Raw genomic sequence first — 18737 nt, forward strand, 5'->3', positions numbered from 1 at the left:
ATGACGCAAACCTAAGTATATAAAATGTATAATTTTTAAAACACAAAAGGTACTATATCTGCTAATATATAGAAGATAGATATATGGTGTCGCGGACTTTTTTGTAGAACTTTTAAAAATACATAAAGCCTCCATACATTAATTTCAATTTTACACAATGGTTAAGGCAGCGCATGCGAATAAGTCTGCTTTAGAGGATTTTCGGTCCGACCTGTATGACAAAAACTGTGTTAACTCGGCGAATATATATCATACTAATATAAACTCACTCCCCGATAATGCAGCATTCTACTGGTGAAAGAATTTTTGAAATCGGACCAGTAGTTCCGAAGATTACCCCATTTAAAAAATGTGACAAACTTACAAACTTTACCTCTTTATAATATTAGTATAGAAGTATAGATATAGATAAATTCGAACTGCTTTCAATTACATACCTACTTACTTACAAAGATTAAGAATATTATGGAGCGCACGGAACACGACTGTGTCGTAGCCACTCCAAATACAAAATTTAAAATATATTACATTCTCGAGTCAGTTGACACGAAGCGTCGCATCAGTAACTTTCAATATTATAAAGAATTATTGTGTGTATGTTGTATTATTACGTAATTGTTAAATTATAAAAAAAAGGTTTGTTTTTTTTTTTTTTTCTGTCTGAGTAGGTGCCGATAGCTCCCTGCGGAACCACTACGGCGTCACCGGGGGGGTTGGGCGAGCGCAGAAGCATCGCCTGATGTGACCCGAAGGCTGAAAGAAAGATAGAGGACGGAACGGCTCTCTAAGGGCGTCTCCTATGAGACTCGGACCTCGGCTTAGAGGGCCATTCTGGAGGAGGTAACCGTGACCTGAGTGAATCAGTCCGGACGCCCCCAAGATCGTGTGTTAGAAAACCCACGTCCGGGTGACGTTAGATATCGGGGACCTCGTCTTCGCCGGCGAAGACGCTGTGTTGCTTGTGATTGTGTTGCCTGGGAAGCATTGTCGGTTGTTATGTCATCGTCTGGATCGTAAAGGACGTTCTTGGGACGCCTCTGCTTGCAGTTAGCGTTTAGGTTGGGAGTGTAATTGCAGGCCTCAACCACTAGTTGGTTGGGATGGAAGGCAGCTCTGTCAAAATAGTTTTGAGAGAGCTGTTTCATGTACTTAGCTATTGTCGGTAATTCTAGATCTCTATGGAGGTCATTATTGCGTAAGAACCACGGCGCGCCCGTGATTTGACGCAGAAAACGATTTTGTAGGGTTTGAAGCGGCCTAAGGGTCGCTTTGGGACGGTGGGCAAACACTACACTAGCGTAGGTTAAGATCGGACGGATCGTAGTTTTATAAAGCGTTAGCTTTGAGCGGAGGGACAATTTACTTTTCTTATTTATCATAGCGTAAAGACGGTGCATTACGTATGCGGCCTTTTTTCTCGCTTTGTTAACGTGCATGGAGAAGCTCATGCGGTTATCGAAGGTGACGCCTAGGTACTTGGCAGTACGTTGCCAGGGGATGGGTGCTCCGTAAAGGGAGACTTCTTTGAGTCCGGACTTGAGACGGGAGACTGCTTTGCCAGTGAAAAGCACGGCTGCGCTTTTCTCTGGGTTGACTTCTATACGCCAAAGGCGGAACCATTTACCTATAATGTTTACCGCCTTCTGGAGGCGGGCTCTAATGTGGACCCGGTTTACTGCCGTCGCGTACAGTGCGGTGTCGTCCGCAAACTGGGCGACGTGTACGCCCGGGTGGTCGGTGGGAATGTCGCTTGTGAAGAGCGAGTATAAAAGCGGGGAGAGCACGGAGCCCTGAGGGACTCCTGCGCGAATCTGTCTGGGTGAAGAGAGAGTGCCGTCTATACGGTACCTGAAGGTGCGGTTGGACAGAAAGCTGTGTAGCAAGCGTACCATTTTGTTTGGTACGCCGAAACGGTTTAGTTTGAATATCAAGCCTTCGTGCCAGACACGGTCAAACGCTTTAGCTACGTCAAAGAAGAGCGCCCCGGTGGCGATGGGGTTATGAAATGTATTAAAACCGGTTAGAATGTGCTCCGTGAGGCGGTGCACTTGATGAACACATGAGTGTTTACATCGAAATCCAAACTGTTGTTTGATGAGAAGTTGCTTTTCATCGCAAATGGCTTTTAGACGATTCAAAATGATTATCTCATACACCTTGCCAATGGTGTTGAGAAGACTAATTGGGCGGTAGCTAGTCGGGAGGTCGCGGGGTTTACCAGGCTTGTGGATGCCAATGACCGTAGCTTCTTTCCATGCGTCTGGGAAGGCGCAGTGAGCTAGGAGAACATTGAAGATGTTCACCAGGAGGTTGATTATCTGGACCGGGAGGAGCTTTAAAGCTTTGTTGCTAATCGTATCAGGCCCCGGAGCCTTCTTTTTGCGCAAGCCCTTGATAACCGCAGAGACTTCCTCGCATGACGTAGGGGTAATTTCGACTCCGTCCGGGGGGCGAGATAAGATAGAAGTGAGTTCGGACTTCACTTTTTTTGCGTGTGATTTTACAAATGCCGTAGTGCTTGGAGTGCACTGGGCTTCCACTGTCTGTCGGCTAGGCATTCGGCCTTATCGATGTCCTCGATCGCGTTTGGGAGGCCAGGGCGTTTGAGAGGTGGGGTGGCTGCGAGACGGTCGGCTTTGAGATATCTTGCCACGTCGTAGAAGGCTACGTGCGATGGCTCGAGCTCTCTCAGTCGGTCGTCCCATTGTCTGTCATAACGCCAGCGCAAGCGACGCTTGCACCGTCTTCCGAGAGTCCAAAGAAGACTCGCGTTTTGTCGGGTCGGTTCAGATTCGTAGCGTCTTTGCTGGGCGTTTCTATCCGTTAGTAGGGCCCGTAGGTCCGACGACAGGGGGGCCTTGCTGAAGGCAGGGACCTCCTTGGTGCAATCTTTTATTGCTTTGCGAATGTGACCGTTTAGGTTTGAAGAAGCTGCGAGCGCTTCGCTTAACGTTTCTATCTCGTCAGGGATTTGATCTAGGTGCTGTGAAGCCAAGGACTTGAGACGCTCAGAGAGTCTCCCGTAATTAATTATAGTTTTGGTCGGGGGGGTCGTGGAGGGCGGGGAGCCAAGTTGGAGTATAACTGGTCTGTGGTCCGAGTCCGAGGCCAGATCCGAGAACACCTCCAGAGGACTCACTTCAAGAGTGATGTTCTTTACGAGTGCCAGATCCAGTACGCTCGGAGTTTGGTTTCGTGTGTCCGTCAGTCTCGGGTAACGTGTTGGTTTGTCGGGGGTTAGCAAAATGAAATTAGTATCGTCGCGGTCAGTCAGTCTCCTTAGAGTGTTGCCGCTAGTATTATTATAAGCGTTAAACCAACTTGTATGTTTAGCGTTAAAGTCACCGGCCAAAATGACGGAGTCACTTAAGGAGAGGAGTGTCTGAATGTCACTCTCTAAGAGACGTTTACCGCAGGGTTGGTAAACTGAAACCAGTGTGATCGGCGGATGGCCGGTCATACTGACCTGACATACTGAGACTTCCATGTTAGTAAGCTCGGGAGGATCGAGAGGAGTGCAGTGAAGAGCCCTTCTGTGATATATAGCTGTACCTCCCTTCCTTTGGGTGGTCCGGTCGTTTCTAATCATTAGGTAATTCCCTATTTTGGGATCGCGAAGGCTAGGTTTCAAGAAGGTCTCTTGCACCAAAAAGATGTCCGGTTTGTGGTCGCTTATCCATTCTCGGACCTCGAGTAGTTTATCGTTGAGCCCGTCTGCATTGAAGAAGCCGACAGTCAGGGAATGTGGTTTTAATCTACCGTTGTGAGCCATTTAGAAAATTCTTATAGTTTTCGATCGCGCGGAGCATGATACTATGCTCGCCTATTGCCCTTAGGGGGTCTACTTTATATTTCTCAATGAAGAGATCGTATTCTTCCATACGGAATACATCCGAGAAGGAGTAAGATGCGTATGAAGCTTTGGACGAGGCTTGAGAGGCCGAGAGAGGGGCCTGGGTCGCAGGAGCGGCCTTCGGGGGCTGTTTTGCGACCGGAGAAGCCGGTGCCGCACTAGGAGCGTTAGGCGCTCCGTACAATGGTTTGTTCCAAGCGTTGGTGGTAGGCACCGGCGCTGGAACAAACCTGTGAGCGGGCTTTTTGGGTGCCGCCGGTTTGCGGCCCGCTGCCCTGCCCCTTCGCTTGCCTGGCTGTGGGGCCTTCCGGCATCCGCGATAGTTCGCGGGATGGCCGGCTTCGCCGCACAGCACGCAGCTTGGGGGCACTTCAGCGATCCGTTCCTTGCGGGGACAATCTATCGTGCCGTGATCTCCCAGGCACTTAACGCACCTGGGACGGGCAAAACAATTCCTTTGGGAGTGTCCATAGGTCTGGCATCTATGACATTGACCTATGCGGCCACGGTTGTTGGGCTTCTCAAAGGAGAGGCCAGAGAGGTGGCATATTGCCTTCAAGTTGTATATCCTCTTGCCCTCAGGAGAGAGCTCGAGGATCACTAGACAGAGGTCTAGCGGCTCTTTTGAGCGGGATCGGTACATTCGGTGTACCTCCTGGACGGGGAGATCCTGTTTAAGCAGGTCGGCTTTGATGAGCTCAGTATCAAGCTCCTTCGGGAGACCGCGGACTACTACGCGGAGGACTCGCTCATCACTCAGAGCGTAAGTGTGATAGCCTATTGAGTTTGACCTCAATAAAGCTGTCAGACGCCTATGGTCACCGGATGACTCGCATTCCGCACGAATACCTAAGGTGGTAAGCTGGGCGTTTGGAATAGGGATATTGTTTTTTATTAGCATGGGGACAATTTTGTTTGCCCATGCGTCCTTGTCCCTAATAAACATTGGGGGGATCTTCTCCTTGCGAGGTTCCTCCATAGGAGAGTCCTCACTTTCGGAGTCCGAATCGGATAAGGTTTGTGACCGAGCTTGGCTCTCGGTCACAGTGACCTTGCTAGTGGTAGTGGGCTGAGCGTCGGTTTTAGTAGCCTTTCGCCGTTTTCTGTTACTTACGACGACGGTGAAGCCATCGTCAACTGGAGCCGGTGAGACCTGCGAGTCTGGGATATCGCAAATGTCCATGGCGGAAGGCCTATGAACCGTGTTGGTCGGAGTGCGAGTCATAGATTCGCGGGAGAGTGGCAAAGTGCCCTTTGGGTGGGCTGAGGGCCCGGGGTGCGCGTTAGGCGCGCTAGGCCCTACGGACGGAGCCGGGATCGGTGTTGCCGGGCGACCCGAGGCCGAGACACGTGGGTCGCGGGCCGCGGATTGGCTGCCCAGCGGCGGGCGCACTACCTGAGCAGGTAGCACGTGACGCTGGGTCACGAGTGGCGCGGGGGTTGCGGGGATAGCGGGGGACGCGGCGGCATTTCCCGGAAGGGGACTACCTGATTGGGGTTGACTTTGAGTCAAAGTCACGGTTTGAGACGCAATCGGTTGCGAAGACATAAAACTTTCCAGATAGCCTGGAAATTTAACTCGGAGGTCCTTGAAGAGGGCCTCCAAGTACGGCGGCGGAACGGAGTTGGGGTCCATAGTGGACCCCGGAACTAACAGGGCCTCCCCACCGGGGCGGGGAGGTGAGTACCTACTGTGTGGCCCTAGTGGTCCACGCCTTTAGGTGACGTGGGTGTACCTACTCTTATTCTAGTGTACTCACGGACCGGAACCACTTAACTACACTAGAACAACGCAGAACACAACACAACACAGCACAACAAAATCGGTGGTCAAGACAGTACTAGAAAAACTAGCACCCTCTCAAAAGAAGAACCAATATTGGTGGCCTCCACCGTGGGATCGAAAATCCTGCATAGGCGAGGACAGACGACCGCACGGGACGGCTGCCAAGATCGGAGTGAAAAGGTTTGTATAGGTACGCGGATGTCAAGGAGACGCGTGACGTTCATTTTTTTATGGGTTTTGCTTTACCGGCTTCACCACGCTGCTTGTAAAGACTCACTCTGCATCTTCTCTGCATCAATGTCGTAGTGTCGTAGTGAGTATTATATTCATTTACTCTGTGCTTACTTACTGAAAAATGTGCACATCAGTGTAAGTTATATTTTTTAAAGAAAAATCCCAAACAAACAAACTAACATGTTTAAATACCTTACAATATTATTTAACTACAGAATGAGAACAATAAAAATAAGCCAATTAACCTGCATAATTAACCCCTTCTTTATTGTATTACTGAATCTGAATTTAATGAAATGTAAATTAAAACATTACGTAATATTGGTTCGCTCATTTCCTTGTTGTTGTTGTCGTTGTTGTACCAAAATTGTTGCTATTCTCAGTCAAAAACACATATCTGTGAATCTGTCATTTCTTGCTGTCATCGTGGTTTGGCTGTCAGTGTCATTCAGTTGCATTTGATTTTGACAGGAAAACCGCGAATGTAATTTAATTTTTATTTGATTTTGAAATTTTTTGCTAAACATTGTCTTGCAAATAAATACGTAGTGATAGTAGTAGTGTTAATTGTAAAAAATTAAATGTAGCTTAGAACCTTTAAAACGTGCTCAGTATTATCACTCGAGAACAAAGTTAAATGCAAACATATTGTAAAAGTAAGTATTGTTTTGCTATTTTACAAGCATGTAGCCGTGTACATGTAATAAAATTTATTTATGTTTGTTTACAACAATAAAATACACTTAAACAGAAATTTCGAATTGTATTTTATTATATACTTAATTGTAACAGCTGGTAGAGCTGCGAATCGGCATTCGGCTCTTTGGTTGTTGGATGGATGTTGGGGTTCCAAGGTCAAAGCGACCCCGCACCGGAAAGACCGGTGTTGGTAAACCCCTCACTAAGTGGACTGACAACATCAAGCAGACACAGTCTGCAAGCAGCCCAGGATCGAAGTGCTTGGAAGTTCTTATAAAGACCTATGTCCTGCAGTGGGTGTCCACTGTCAAGTGACATGTTGCAGAATATTAATCAACATTGGCGTATGTAGAATTGTTTCCTAGGGTGGGCCTGGCCCTTGATATGCCGCTGGGCAGAGTCAACACTCAATATAGACGTTTACAATGTTTGTGGACTCTGGCCTCTGAAACGGGTCTACTGATTTTATTGATTTTTCTTTTTGTATATTTTGTATTTTGCTGTCCATCATAGAATTTTAAATCGGTAGCCCAGAATTCTAGGGTGGGAACTAAACCATATACACCTATCTTCTTCTTTTTTTCTGGGCCTTTTCCGCACTTGGCCATTAGTGGTTGGCCATTGTACATAGTTTATACACCTATGTTAATCAAGCATATTGTTCTTAGGATGAGATGGACAACATATATTGAAGGGGGTCCCAGACGGGTCAACCATGCAGCTGTATGCATCGGATCAAAGATATATTCATTTGGTGGGTATTGTTCAACTGAGGAGTACAAAGATTGGGATCCCATCCCAGTGCATGTGTTGAACACAGTCACGCTGAGGTGGAAATCTCTGAACTACACAAAATGTGCCACAGTGGTGTCTTTACCGTTTCAGAGGTATGGGCACACAGCTGTTGCTTATGGAGACAAGGTGAGCTGTTTTATGTATTTTTTTTTATTCTTAACAAGTTAACCCTTGACTACAATCTCATCTAATGGTAAGTGATGATGTAAACTGAGCCTACTTGAAATAAATGAATTTTGAATTTTGAATTTTGAATAATCTAAGATGGAAGAGAGCTAACTTGTTAGGAGGAGGATGAAAATCCATACTCCTTTCAGTTTCTACACAACATCGTACAGGAACGCTAAATCCGTAAAATGTCTTTGTCGGTAGGGTGTTAACTAGCCATGGCCAAAGCCTCTCACCAGCCAAATTTTTTACCTACTCTCACATCATTCACTAGTCTACTACAGGGCCAGTCCTCCCTCCTAATTGAAGGGTATAGAGCTTAAACCCACACTGCTTCAATGCAGATTAGTGGGCATAGAGTGATAGTGTTAAATTCTTTAGCAACCAGTCCAGTCCAATGTTGATTAATACTGACTGGGACCAACGCGACTGTGACAACTTCTACCAGGGGGCAACCAGTATTGGAACGGAGATCTAGTCAGATAGAGGGACTTCTTTATGACATGCAGAGCCACTACAAAAAGAAGAAGACAGCGTTCTGAGTGTGTGAAACCACTAACTCCAAGCTGAGATAATTAGCTAAAAATTTCTTAGTAGAAATTAAATTTAGTATTTCATAGCCCAACTCTTTTTAGTTTTTATATATAACTATCACATAACATCTACAATTTTTATAAATAAACATAATAAATCTTATATTAATTTTGTTATTCATAATTATTATATGTATTAAATGATATTTTATAATTAATTGCAGGTTTACATGTGGGGTGGAAGAAATAATGTTGTAGCTTGCGACAAACTGTCATGTTTCGACACAAACAAGTTAGAATGGAGCACCCCTTCAGTGAGCGGCACAGTACCCTATCCAAAAGACGGCCATTCGGCTTGCATTATCAAGAATAAGATGTACATATTTGGAGGATTTGAATATATATTTGACCAATACTCCAATGACGTTCACTGTTTAGATTTAGACACTATGCAATGGAGTTACATTAATACCCTCGGTACTCCACCTTCCCACCGAGACTTTCACACTGCAGTGGCGTACAATGAAAGGATGTACATCTATGGAGGCAGGGGCGATATGAACAATCCCTATAACTCTGATCAAGACATATACTGCCCATTAGTCTATTACCTCGATACAGCTACTGAAACATGGGTAAATGTGAGTGCAAGAGGCACATGGCCAATTGGTAGGCGAAGTCACTCGGCTTGTAAGTATTATCATGAAAGGGAATGCCCATTCCCAGCCCTGGCCTTCCCTGACCACCCGGCAATACCTACCACCAGACAAAATTACCTTTGAAAACATTTTCTACTCTACCTTTATAATTTGGCAACGGGGCGACGGGGCGACGGGGCGACGGGGTTATTAATAATACAATTTATTATTAACATGTTCATTGCCACACCACGCGACGTTGCGTGAAGCGCTCAGAAACTATCAAAATGTAAGGGAATGACAGATCCGATCGACAACTTCATCAAGTGACCTGTGTGCCTAGTGGGAGTTTTCAATGTTGTCATACTGTTACTATTGCGTTAACGTAAACGCGAATTTGTATGGAATTGAAACAGTTGTGCAGCAGTGCCACTAGATGGCGCTGTTACAATTCCTTGGAAATTCGCGTTTACGATAACGCGATCGTCACAGTATCAAACTGCCACTAGGATAGCAAATTGTCAATTTCATATACTTTTTAATTTTAGAAAATTAATAGACATGTCACATGGTTACAAGCCAAGTTATACTTAATAGAAAACATGAATCAAATAGAAAGAGTTTAACTCCATTTAGTGTGGGACATGAAGATAAAGATGACTTATATTTTACAGGGATATACAAAGATCACATGTATATATTTGGCGGATTAAACGCCAAAAGGAAGAAGCACTTTAATGACTTGCACAGATATTCCTTAAAAGGGAACTACTGGGAGAAACTTACCGTCCAGGGCGTAGGCCCATGCCAGAGGAGGCGTCAAGCATGCTTAAATTATAAAGACAAGGTTTATTTATTTGGTGGAACAAGGTAATTTTTATTTTCTTTACAAGTTAACCCTTGACTGCAATCTCATTTGATGGTAAGTGATGATGCAATCTAAGATGAAAGCGGGCTAACTTTGAAAACACCCATTTCGGTTTCTACACGACATCGTACCGGAACGCTAAATCGCTTGGCGGTATGTCTTTGCCGGATGGTAAGCCACGGCCGAAGCCGAATTAAGTATACCAGCCAGACCTGGACCAATCCTCTGACTGACTGGACCAATTTGAAAACCTCAAACGGCCTAGTTAGGGATCGAACCCAGAACCGTTTTGTAAATACACCGCGCACACCACTGTGCTTCAGAGGCCGTCAACTTTTCAAATCTTTTATTAAAAACATTTGCCACGTCTTTAAAATGTGACCACTACATTTGATCTTCTCTAATTTGATGGAAGAACTGTTTAGAAATGGGTACAAAAAATGTCCAGGCGAGGATTGAACCTATGACCTCTTGATGTTGAGTCTAGCCAAGCCTTTACCATCAATCCCTAGAAGCTTGCATTTACAAAACACTCAATATTTCCTAAAATACTGCTAATACTGTGGCTCACTTTTAGGTATGGTTTAATTAATAATCTATACTAATATTATAAAGCTGAAGAGTTTGTTTGTTTGTTTGATTGAACGCGCTAATCTCAGGAACTACTGGTCCGATTTGAATAATTCTTTTAGTGTTAAATAGCCCATTTATCAAGGAAGGCTATAGGCTATATATTATCCCCAAATTCCTACGGGAACGGGAACCACGCGGGTGAAAACGCGCGGCGTCAGCTAGTCTATCATAATAATATATCAATATAAAGTCTATACCTTACCTTACCTTACCTTATCAGCCGATAGACGTCCACTCCTGGACATAGGCCTCTTGCATGAACCTCCAAGCACAGTGGCTCTCTGCAACCTGCTTGATATCCTCGTTCCACCTAGTGGGGGGTCGACCAACACTGCGCTATGGATAGCTTAGGATACCCGTTCTATTATACAACTTGCTGCTATGAAAAATCATCAAAAATGTTTCCAGATTTTCATGGAATCGCCCATACAGTCTTTTTATTTTAACGCTAGATGTTTATTTCTTTTCAGCCCTTGTGCGCAAAATAACAGACCATCAAACGAATCTGACGACAGCTCTGAGAGGTTAATTGATAACAGTGATTTGCATGTCCTGGACTATTCACCATCATTGAAGACATTATGTATACTTGCAGTATTAAAATACAATTTGGATCAGACATCATTACCCCATGATATTATGTGAGTTACTTACATCTTTAATTTTTTTTCTGTGATTCCTCCATTGACCTCTTATAACAAAAGGACGCACAATCATGTAGAAAATTTCACTTAAAACTTCACTTCACTTAGAAAATTATACCTAAAGGCCTTTAAATATAGTCCAATATTCAATAAAATCCCAAATTCAGAGCAAATTCAACCTTAAGAATTGAGTTTAAGGTTGAATTTGCAAATGCGACTACTTGAATTGAGTGCCAGGACGTTGTGTATGGCACTCATGAGTGGGGACGTTTTTTGTTCGCTGATTGTGCATCCACTTTTTAATAGAAGATTGAGATTAATTTACATGTGCTTTCGACAACTAAAATAAACAAAAATCTAGGGTATTATAATATCAGTGACTATTAATGATTAGTAGGATGTTTTATATTGAGGCTCTATATTACATTTTCGTTTTCAGATTTGATATAATGTCAATGACACTACCAAATCGCATCAGCAGACCAATTAATCAATCTGGATGACTTCTGATATAGGTACTAATACAGATATGGAGGGGATTCTGTTTGAACCTTTAGTCAACCAAGTATGAACAATTATATATGGGACCTATGTCGCTATACTCGGCAGTAATGTGAACTTGTCCAATAAAGGACCAGCCCCTACAGCCAAGGCACGTCGATTCTCTTTCTACAATCGCAAACGCTTCGAAAACTATAAAATGTATGGGAATGACATCGACAGGTCACGTGATAAAGATCTGTCATTCCCATACATTTTTCTAGTTTTCAAAGCGTTTCCGATCGTAGACAGAGAATCGATGTGCCACTTGCCACTTGGCTACTTTACTCTCTCCTTGTACCAGATGACATCTGCATCTACCATGCTGCTCAAATATGGGTTGGCGAGTTTAGAACTCACCATAAAGACTCTAGACAGATCTAGAATCTAAAATACATAGTAAATTTTGTATGGTATGATCTTTATTAATTTACAGGTCTTTTTTCGGCAAATAAAATAAACATAAATCTAGGAACAACTGGGTTTCAAAGTAATTTTTATTTTTACCTTCTACGGGTATGTGTTATGTTTTATTTCCTACAACTACATGCCACTCGTTCAGTGTGTGGTGGGCGGGAAAAAATCCTTTGTTTTTCTAGCAAAATTTTATGTAGTAGCACAGATTAGAGAATAAGCAGATAGAGCGCACGGAAAACCACAGTGAGACATTGCTAACACAAATTCAACAACGAATACATTCTCGAGTCATTAGGTCAGGAAGCGTTGCATCAGTGATTTTAAATAATATAAAAACTGTACACAAAAACAAAACATAGAAATCATATTTAAGATGATTTGAATTTCATAAGTGTTTTGAAAATTATATGAAAAAAGTTTGTAAATAGCTACATTACGCGGATGTCATTGTCATCATCGGATGCGCGTGCGACGTTTGCATTGTTTATGGGTTTCACTGGCTACACCGCGCGGCTTGTAAAGACTCATTCTGGATCATTCTCCATTCTGTGTGTAGTAGGTAATGTGGTAATGTCACAGAAAACGTATGGTAATGTACAGTCCTTTACAATATTTATATCAGTCGGTATAAAAACATATAGGAACAGTTTTCTTATTGATTTAGCAGTTTGTTCTCAATAATAAAAATAAATTAGCTTTAAAGTATTATTATTTTTGTATATATTGTTTAATAATTTATTGATAACTAAAACCATGAGAGTAGATTTATATTTTATTTAACTGTTTTGTTTTACTAAAAATTAATACTTTAAAAAAATGTCTTTTTTGTGGCAATAAGGATTCATTGATCTGTGACATTAAGGTTGTCAGTATTTATTGAATGGCTATATTAAACAATGGTATAGTTTATAGGAGGTATAGTTATAAACATGCTTGGAAATTTGATCATTATTTTGACAACAATCAATAACTGTATTTTCAAATAAGTTCTGAATTGTACTACTAATACTTAATTATTGACGGCCTCGTGGCGCAGTGGTATGCGTGGTGGATTTACAAAACGGAGGTCCTGAGTTCGAACCCCGGCTAGGCAGATTGAGATTTTCTTAATTGATTCAGGTCTGGCTGGTGGGAGGCTTCGGCCGTGGCTAGTTACCACCCTACCGGCAAAGACGTACGGCCAAGCGATTTAGCGTTACGATGCCGTGTAGAAAAAAAGAAAGAAAAAGGGGTGTGCATGTTCATCCTCCTCCTAACAAGTTAGCCAGCTTCCATCTTAGACTGCATCTTCACTAACCATTAGGTGAGATTGTAGTCGAGGGCTAACTTGTAAAAAATAAAAAAAACACAACACAAACAATTTCCGCACATTATTCGAGAAAAGTACTATACAAGCCGCAACTAGGCATTGATGGACTTAGTTAAATTGAGTAGGTATTTTAAACAATGTAAATAAACAAAAACATATGACACAGGGGTGCTCAACATTTTACTACAGCATTATTTACGAATATTGTCATGAAATAAAACTTCCTTTGATAAACAAATTTTTTTTTTATTCTATATTCCTATATCCTGTTATTTATCGAACAGATAATGTTTCACTTATATAGGTATGTGTGCCTCGGCTTCGCCTCAGCCCACATTCACACCTTCGTCCACCAATGCCTCTATTGTCGGCCGCTGCAGTAATATACTCATGTTTTTTTTGGACCACAAATTGCACTGATCGCATTGTTATTTGCACATCTGTTTGCATCCTTACGTTGATATTACTGTGATTGATGATTTTAGACATTTTTAGTTATAGAAAAATTGTTGAATAAGTTGTTTTTTGTTGGATGGAATATGAATTCTCATTAATAAAATGTCAGTGAAATTAAAGTTTACTTTTATTGAACGGCAACAACGTTGTTTCATTCGTCTTCCTTGACCACATGTCTTTTACGTTCGGCCACAAATGGCACGGCACCGGGTTTGCTGTGTGCACGTCTGTTTGCCTCCTTGCGTTTGTTCTTTTCTCTGATGGTCTTGATCTCCTTTTGCGCGTTCATGACATGCTTGGGCACGTGCCTGTGACGTGCTATTCTTTTGATTTGTGGATGATTACTGAACTTCTCTTTCAAAGCCTCTGAATAATTCAGTGCAGTACGTTCACGTGGTTTAAGCTACAAAAACAAGATGAATTAAAATATTGGAAAACGGGTTTGTATTCCCTGAGTATAACATTATGATTAAATGTTATAGAATAGTGAATATATTAAATTAATTAATAAATTAAACATTTTGTCAAAGAAAAGAATTTAGGTTTTTGACAGTCCTTTAGAACTATATTTTACGAGCTTTATTCAAATATGTATGTTTTAGGTACAAAGCCATAAGCCACATCAATTTGTTCAAGTTTATGACAAAGACAAAGACGTACCGCCAAGCGATTTAGCGTTCCGGTACGATGCCGTGTAGAAACCGAAAGGAGTGTGGATTTTCATCCTCCTCCTAACAAGTTAGCCCGCTACCATCTTAGACTGCATCATCACTTACCATCAGGTGAGATTGTAGTCAAGGGCTAACTCGTAAAGAATAAAAAAAAAAAAAAAAATGTTTGCAACTACTAAAATTGCTGAACTAATTTTGATGAAATGTGCTTTTTCGTGTCCTGTTAGCTCTATACGAACTTATATCAGCCATATTAAATTAGCTTCTTTGTACATCAATAATAATTCATTTATTAATAAAAAAAATCATAAAAATTACTTACAATACCAAGCTTTTCTGAGGCTCTTGCTTTCCACATTCTTATATTCATTTCATCAGACCCAGTGAGTATATATTTATTATCCAAAGACCATTTCACACATGTGAGTCTTTGCATTCTTTTTGTGTGGTATACATCTCTTGAATGACCCTTGAGACCTTCAAATATTCTTACTGTTTTGTCATAACTTCCTGCTACAAACTCTTTCCCAGTGGGAGAGTAATCTACATCTATGACAGCAGAAGTGTGGTCCATATGCACATTTATTGGTTGCTTTAATTTTCTTACATCAAAACTGTATAGACTGAAAAATACATGTTAACTTATAAAATAATATATTAATACCAGGGGAGGCTGAAAAGTTTTGAGCCTAAATACCTTTGAGTATCACTAATGACTCTCGCTGCACAAACCTGAGTCCTGGTTTTGCAAGACAATGCCCGTCCACACTTTGCGAGTTGCAAGGTGTGCCCTCGCAGAGACAGGGTTTAAAGAAATAAACCACCCACTCTACAGTCCAGATCTGACCTGGCGATTATTTTCTTTTTCCAAATTAAAAAAGGACCTCCAAGGACAGAGATTTTCAAATGATGAGGAAGATTATATTGAAAAATATTTTTTCGATACATTTCTATCAGCATTTATAATACATTAGGCTCAAAACTTTTCAGCCGCCCCTCGTAAGTTATTATAATGGTCCACTACATGTCTGTGCTTCCTTCCATAAAAAGATAATGTAAGGAAATTAGACCCACTACATTGCTCTAACACAGGTTTGTGGGTTTAGGGAGATAATTTTTGATTCTGTAACAACCACTATCAGATGTTAACGAAAATAACAGGTTCCAACAGCTTGATATGCTCTCCAAGATAGGGACACCACCAATTTTTTTTTTTCTGCATTTTTATACTAGGACATGGTTATCAATTTTCAGTGTTTTACACACAAGTAATAAAAAGTATTAAAAACAATACATAATAATATAAATTATTAAAAAGTATCAAAATTACTTGTAATCTTCATTTGCAACAGTAAATATAAATGCCTCCATTGGGTTCCATGAGAGAGCATTTGATCTCAACTCCATGACCACCTTCCGGAGAGGGCCAGACTCACGGAAATCATATAATATGATACTCCTGTCACTTGCACATGATGCTAGCAGATTTGTTTCTACCTGGAAAGTAATATAAATAGGAAATGAAAAATTATTTTCGAACGTGGTAAGTTACAGTATATTCTTAGTTTCAGAAATAGGAAGAAAAGTGAGATATCTCCACCAAGTTGGTTCAGGCCAGTGATTATATTATTATGGATAGACAACAGCGGTAAGCGCTTAGCGGTTTAGTAAGAAAAGACACAGTGGAGCAAATAAATCAATTCACCTGCAGCAGAACTAAGAAAACTTAGAAATCTAATCCATTCTGCTGATCTATTCACAAACTTTGACCCACACTAATATGTCTAATTAATATCAAATCAATAACTGCATTATTTGTATTCCATAAAGAAATGTTTTAATAACAATCACAAGGGTACAATGTTTGGTTTTGATCAGTTAAATAAATTAATAGTGACAAACTTGACACTTGAAAATTACTCCCAATATCTAGTTAGTAAATTTCGTGTATATAGAATAAAGTAAATCAAAATAAATGAATAGGCCAGGAAGCTAAGAAACCAACCCAGGATCTGTTTCTTGAAAACTATAGCATTATGAGCTGCACCATATTTTTATACTAGCACTAATCAAGGAATTCACAGACGTTTTTATATAATATATAATATTATTTATATAATTCCATACCTGATTGAAAGCCACATGATGAAGGCTGTCTACACCCCATTTAAATACTTTAACTGGTTCACTCCTTGTGTTCTCCCACAGCTGACATTGCTCTCCGCAGGTGGCAAATATTGGCTTCTCCCTATGATGTGTGATACCAGAGACTACTGACATACTCAACAATGTGTTAGTGGGTTCGTAATCCTCCTCATCACGTGTTACAGATTTCCAAGTTTTAATTGTCTTATCGTCACCAACACTTGTAAAATGCTGACCATCTGGTGTGAAACATAACGAACGCACCCAACCCTCATGAGCTGTAAAATGTCTAGTACACTTTCGACTAGCCAAGTCCCAAAGTCGAATTTCCCCATCAAACGCGCCACTTGCTAGCACTGCCAATCTGTTTGGATGTTTAGCCAAACTAGATACGCCGTCGGAATGACCGTCCAAGTTACCAATAAAAGGTTTTGCAAATACCCTCTCCAGTTTCACTGCGTTCATTGCTCTCACATACTCTCGCGGCCCCTCCAATGGATGGAGACTGGGATCATAATTTCTAGGTACTGAAAATTGTACACTTACAGGTTATATTATTTTACACAAATTAATTTTGCAGCAGTTGGTTGGAAAATGTCCATGTACTTACGTTTATGAATATCCCTTTTTGTAGCCCGTAAATAGTCTTCTGGATTCCTGCTTATAACTTTAATTTTCATATTCGACATTTTTTATTATTGTATACAAAGGTTGTACTGTTTCTAATTTCTATATTTCTGTTTCTCAATATAAAAAAATTTAAATTGTAAAATATAATGCACGTTTGTTTGTTTTGACATAAACTGTCAACCACAGAACAGAACAGTACTCTGTATCAAGGAACATATTTTGCTCTGTATCTGTGATTGGCAATGACCAAAGATTACAGTGTATTATTGGAAATAGATATTCTACTTTAACTTTTTTCGGAACGCCTGTGATAGCGCCATCTAGTAACTAGCTACGGTATTAGTAGTATTATGTTAAAAAAATAATAATGCATATTTTTTGTAAAGGAGAGAGATTTTTGATTTTGTAATAGTTGAAGAAACCAATTGAGAAAAACAAAAAAAAACCAAAAAGTTTTCCGTTGTTACCCCTGGGCTCGAACTCAGGATTTATAGATCGTACCTTTGTAAAGCACCACTAAGCCAAATGACATCGTTGAAATTAATGTACACTTACTGTCTTTCTTTAATAATCCCTTTGCTTTAGAAATACAAACACATTCTTCCTATTACGCGTCAACAATAAAAGGATAAATAATTCTTTTTTTCGGTTTTTTTTTCGTACTTACACGGTTTAAATCTCTAAAAACATTATAAGACATACACACCGTATGTAATTGAATTTACTATTCTGGAATCTTAAATCTAGGATGTAGATGGCGCTGCTTCATAAAGATTTCACATTCTTCCAAGTTCCCATGGCATGGCAATGACTTTTAACGAGTCATAATGCTCAGATTTGTTCAGACCTTGTTCAGACCAAATATCTATGGACTTGAATTGCATTCAACTTTACCAACAAACCAAATAATTGTCTGTCGTTTTACGAGGGGGACAAGGTAAATTCACACATCGAAAATATTTAACACCAGTAAATATATCATGTGTCCATAAACTACACACAACTATCAATACACACTCACTGTAATTTTTATACTGATTAAACTTTAAAAAAAATTAGTATACCTACAGACTAACAAAACAAACACATCGTTTAGACTCATTAAACAAACTATTCAATTATTTGATCGATGTTTTGTAAGTTAGTTTGTAGTTTTGTTTATTTCAGGGTTCCGTAGTCCACAAAGAACCCATGTCAACCATGTCCGTTTGTCCGTCCGTCCATCTGCCCGCGATTTAGCACAGAGACATTTACTACTAAAAATCTGTAAATTAGCATGGGTATGTACATTAAAAATGTATACAAAGTCGTCAAATAAAATCTTGAAAAATTATTTTTTTAGGGTATATGTAAAATGGGATTTTTTTACGTTTATCTTATATTATGTGTATTTTTGTATAGGTCATTAAAATATATGAGGGGTCTTTTACTATTTTTTTTTCGATTTAGGGATCCGTTTGTACAATATTAAGCTTTTAAGAGCAAATTTTTCCTTCCCTCCCACCCTCTACTGGCTAATCGGTTGTTTATGATACGTGAAAAAATTCATTTTTCATATTCATTCGGAGTAGGATATATAATGAAATTACAAAGAAAATTAAAAAAACTAAGTGGCAATTGCTATTGGAAGAGCAATAGTCGACCAGCTTAAAAAATTAAATTGAAAATTGCACACTAATTTCATTGTATAATTAAAAAGATAAAGTTGTCAGTAAGTT

General features: G+C 40.5%; 2 protein-coding genes across 2 annotated transcripts; one reads left to right on the forward strand and one right to left on the reverse strand.

Annotated features, from left to right (window-relative positions):
- Positions 1-6325: 6325 nt before the first annotated feature.
- Positions 6326-12478, forward strand: LOC112044754 (kelch domain-containing protein 3). The gene is made up of 6 exons (XM_024080711.2): positions 6326-6529; positions 7241-7493; positions 8293-8758; positions 9381-9576; positions 10678-10848; positions 11291-12478. Exons 2-6 carry the CDS (start codon positions 7242-7244, stop codon positions 11352-11354), a joined length of 1149 nt encoding a protein of 382 aa, XP_023936479.2. The 5' UTR covers positions 6326-6529; position 7241; the 3' UTR covers positions 11355-12478.
- Positions 12479-13384: 906 nt separating this feature from the next.
- Positions 13385-17188, reverse strand: LOC112044763 (DDB1- and CUL4-associated factor 13). The gene is made up of 5 exons (XM_024080722.2): positions 17000-17188; positions 16372-16916; positions 15575-15741; positions 14567-14867; positions 13385-13976 (listed from the first exon to the last, which is right to left on the reverse strand). Exons 1-5 carry the CDS (start codon positions 17076-17078, stop codon positions 13725-13727), a joined length of 1344 nt encoding a protein of 447 aa, XP_023936490.2. The 5' UTR covers positions 17079-17188; the 3' UTR covers positions 13385-13724.
- Between the last annotated feature and the right edge of the window lie 1549 nt (positions 17189-18737).

Source organism: Bicyclus anynana, chromosome 9 (genome assembly GCF_947172395.1).
Source record: "Bicyclus anynana chromosome 9, ilBicAnyn1.1, whole genome shotgun sequence".
NCBI classification, from domain to species: Eukaryota; Metazoa; Arthropoda; class Insecta; order Lepidoptera; family Nymphalidae; genus Bicyclus; species Bicyclus anynana.